Genomic DNA, 3,496 nt, shown 5'->3' with positions numbered 1-3,496 from the left:
AAAGGTTTTCCAGATGGCCTAAAAGCCTTGTCTTTTCGTTTAAATATTCTTTAAAAAAGACTTGGTCTGATCCTTAAATAAGTCTAGTCTCGTCGCCGACAAAAGGTCTATGGTTTAACCTACATGACTAGACTTATTTAAGGATCATACCTAAACTATTTCCACTCCTATTGATCGGTTAAGACATAGGATCAATGGCTGGTTAGTTATTACTCACAAAAGTTATACAGTATAATAGATGTAAAGGAAAAAAGTATGGAGTTCTGCACTCAAACATTGGCTATTTGTATATACTGTATGTTGTCACTATCAACACTATAAAAATTAAAATGTACAGCTAGAAGCTTGTCATTCACAAATTTGGACCATGCTGCCGAGGGTAATTCAGTATTCTGAGATATATTACATATTAAAGAAACTACGTACAGGCCATTCAAGCGGCGACTGGTAATGGAGTTGAAGGAAGAACCCGGTTTTCGGCTGGAATTTCAGCAAACTCTGATAGTAATGCGCGGAATTCATCTCCACTCAACGTCTCCTTCTCGAGGAGGACTTCCACGATCTTATCAATTGCTTCACGGTTGTTCTTTATATGTGTCAATGCAATTTCATATGCTTCATCTGATAACCTCTTGACAGCGGTATCAATGTCTTCTGCAAGCTTTTCTGACATTGAGTTTCTTGCCATCATTCTCATGATAACATCCCCACCTTGTGCTGATGCGTCCATAAGTGACCATGGACCAATATCAGACATTCCAAATGTGGTTACCATCTGCAAGAGTACCATTAACATAAAATTATTCAAGCAGCATAGGAAAATAAGAATGGAAAATTAGACGACACTTTATAAGGAAAATAAGGATCCTTCAAAATCTACATCACCATTCTTTTCTATTAAAACCAAAGGTTTTTAGTTTCAGGCATTGAAGAAATCATAGTTTCAGGCAGGTTTCACCAATTAATTGTAATTGTATTTTTATTTTGGTATAAAGAGATCCTAGTAAGTCGGAGTTCAGCTGAGAGGTAAGTAAAATCTGGCTAAGATTTATTTCAATAAGGATTTGAATTCGAGTTCTCTTGAACAATTCATTTGTGGTTGTATCTAACAACACAACTCAGATTGTGCTGACAAAATGTTACCAACATAAAATCAGATTATAATAAATACATTTAGTTATAAAATGTTACAAATATTTCATGCCGCAAATAAAAGGAAGAAAGAGGAGATATGATGCGACAGAGAATTCTAACAAACAATTACCTGTCTTGCCAAACCGGTAATTTGCTGCAAATCACCAGCTGCACCAGTTGTAACCTCAGGCTCACCAAAAATAATTTCTTCTGCAGCCCTACCACCTAATCCTCCAACAATTCTTGCAAAGAGTTGTTGTTTTGAGATCAGAGTCGGGTCATCGGAAGGAATGAACCATGTAAGACCCCGAGCTTGACCCCGAGGAATTAATGTAACCTTTTGTACAGCATCATGACCAGGAGTCAAAGTTCTGCAAGCAAGTACAAATAGATGTTTCAGAACAACTTCATGGGAATATTTTTACTGAAATAGCTTCCGAAGTGTTATGTAACACAAAGTCATTTAGACAACAAAACCTTGCTTTCATTGCAACAATGTTACACAACATTTACTTGAAATACAAAAGGATAGCTAATTCATTACCCACAAATGGCATGCCCAACTTCATGATATGCCACCAAACTTTTGCTCTTCCCATCAGTCATTAATGTTCCTTCCATTCCAGCCACAATCCTATCAATAGAATCATCAATCTCTTTAGATGAAATCCCTGTCCTTCCTCGCCGACCAGCTAATATAGCAGCTTCATTCAAGAGATTTGCAAGATCAGCTCCACTAAAACCAGGTGTTCTCATTGCAATTACTTCAAGAGAAACATCGTTATCGAACTTTTTATTGTTAGCATGAACCTTTAGGATTTCAGTCCTTCCCCTTACATCTGGAACATCAACCGATACCTGAAAATGCATTATGTTAAGTAATTTAATCATTAATAAACAGATAAAAGGATTTCGTAATACAATCATACCTGTCTATCGAATCGGCCAGGTCTCAATAAGGCAGAGTCAAGAATGTCGGCCCTGTTAGTTGCTGCAACGACAATGATACCAGTATTACCCTCAAATCCATCCATTTCTGTCAAAAGTTGATTGAGGGTTTGTTCTCTCTCATCATTCCCTCCACCAATTCCTGTCCCTCTTTGTCTTCCAACAGCATCAATTTCATCAACAAAGACAATGCAAGGAGCATTCTCTTTGGCCTTTTTGAATAAATCACGGACACGAGAAGCACCGATACCAACAAACATCTCAACAAACTCAGAACCTGATATAGAGAAAAACGGAACACCTGCTTCACCAGCAATAGCCTTGGCTAACAATGTCTTTCCGGTTCCTGGAGGGCCAACAAGAAGTACTCCTTTCGGTATGCGAGCCCCAACAGCAGTGAACCTCTCAGGCTTCTTGAGAAATTCCACCACCTCCATAAAATCCTGCTTGGCTTCATCCACTCCAGCAACATCATCAAATGTCACTCCGGTGTTTGGTTCCATTTGAAACTTGGCTTTCGATTGACCGAAGGCAAGAGGAAATCCAGGCCCACCAGGACCTCCCATCCCACCAGATCGCCTCGAGAGAAGGAACAATACACCAATGACAGCAATAGGGAAAGCCAGATTCCCAATCAGGTTAAACAAAAGAGAACCCGAATCTTCTTGAGCATTATGAGCTGCAAAATCTATGTTCTTTTCCCTGAATTTCTGAAGAAGCTCTTGGCTAAGTCCAGGAAGTTGAACCCTAACACGCTGCAACCGATTTCCCAACTCAGGAGAAACAGCCTCAACAATAGCAATGGTTCCATTCTCATACAAATCGACTTTGGTAACTCTGTCCTTGTCCAAATACTCAAGAAACCTTGAATAAGACATTCTTGATGAGGAAGCACCTTGTTCATCAGCAGCATAAGCTTTTCCATTTCCCAACAATGCAGGTAAGCCGACACCGACGTTTCCAAGCAACAATTTCAAAATCCCCCTTCTCCCTTCTTGTTGACTTTGGTCTAAGGTTGCCTTTATGGAAAATGATTTTAATACCTTATTATTCAATGATGAAAATCTCCAAGATGAGAAGAGATATTTCCCATTCAAGTCCTTACCAAGAGTAGTTCTATTATTACTATGTGTGGATAAAATATTCCCAACAAGACATGCTGATGATGCTGCCATCTGCACCAACCAACAACACCATCCAAAACCAAACTATGAGATCTTAGTCTTAAATGAAGACTCTTAAGTCTTAATTAACAACAACTAGTTCAGTGTTTAACAGGGAAAATACAATTGTGGTTGTAAATGAATTTCTTATCACAAACCAAGACAGAAAATTAATTATAAATGTTAGGAAAATTAAAATTATAAAATGTAAAGTAAAAAGCCAGCATAAGCAATGATTATAATTAGGGAAA

General features: G+C 38.2%; 1 protein-coding gene across 1 annotated transcript in view; it reads right to left on the bottom strand.

Annotated features, from left to right (window-relative positions):
* Window positions 1-261: 261 nt before the first annotated feature.
* Window positions 262-3,496, bottom strand: part of LOC101512859 (ATP-dependent zinc metalloprotease FTSH 2, chloroplastic) — a 3,716-nt gene continuing 481 nt past the window's right edge. The window contains exons 2-5 of the mRNA XM_004504611.4: window positions 2,064-3,257; window positions 1,679-1,992; window positions 1,265-1,505; window positions 262-775 (exon numbers count right to left, since the gene is read on the bottom strand). Of these exons, the coding sequence (XP_004504668.1) occupies window positions 434-775; window positions 1,265-1,505; window positions 1,679-1,992; window positions 2,064-3,257 (2,091 nt within the window). The 3' untranslated portion in view covers window positions 262-433. The remainder of the gene's footprint in view (window positions 776-1,264; window positions 1,506-1,678; window positions 1,993-2,063; window positions 3,258-3,496) is intronic.

Source organism: Cicer arietinum, chromosome 6, assembly GCF_000331145.2.
Source record: "Cicer arietinum cultivar CDC Frontier isolate Library 1 chromosome 6, Cicar.CDCFrontier_v2.0, whole genome shotgun sequence".
Classification (NCBI taxonomy): domain Eukaryota; kingdom Viridiplantae; phylum Streptophyta; class Magnoliopsida; order Fabales; family Fabaceae; genus Cicer; species Cicer arietinum.
Note: the sequence above shows the minus strand (reverse complement) of the source record. Positions and strands in the feature narration are given on the sequence as shown.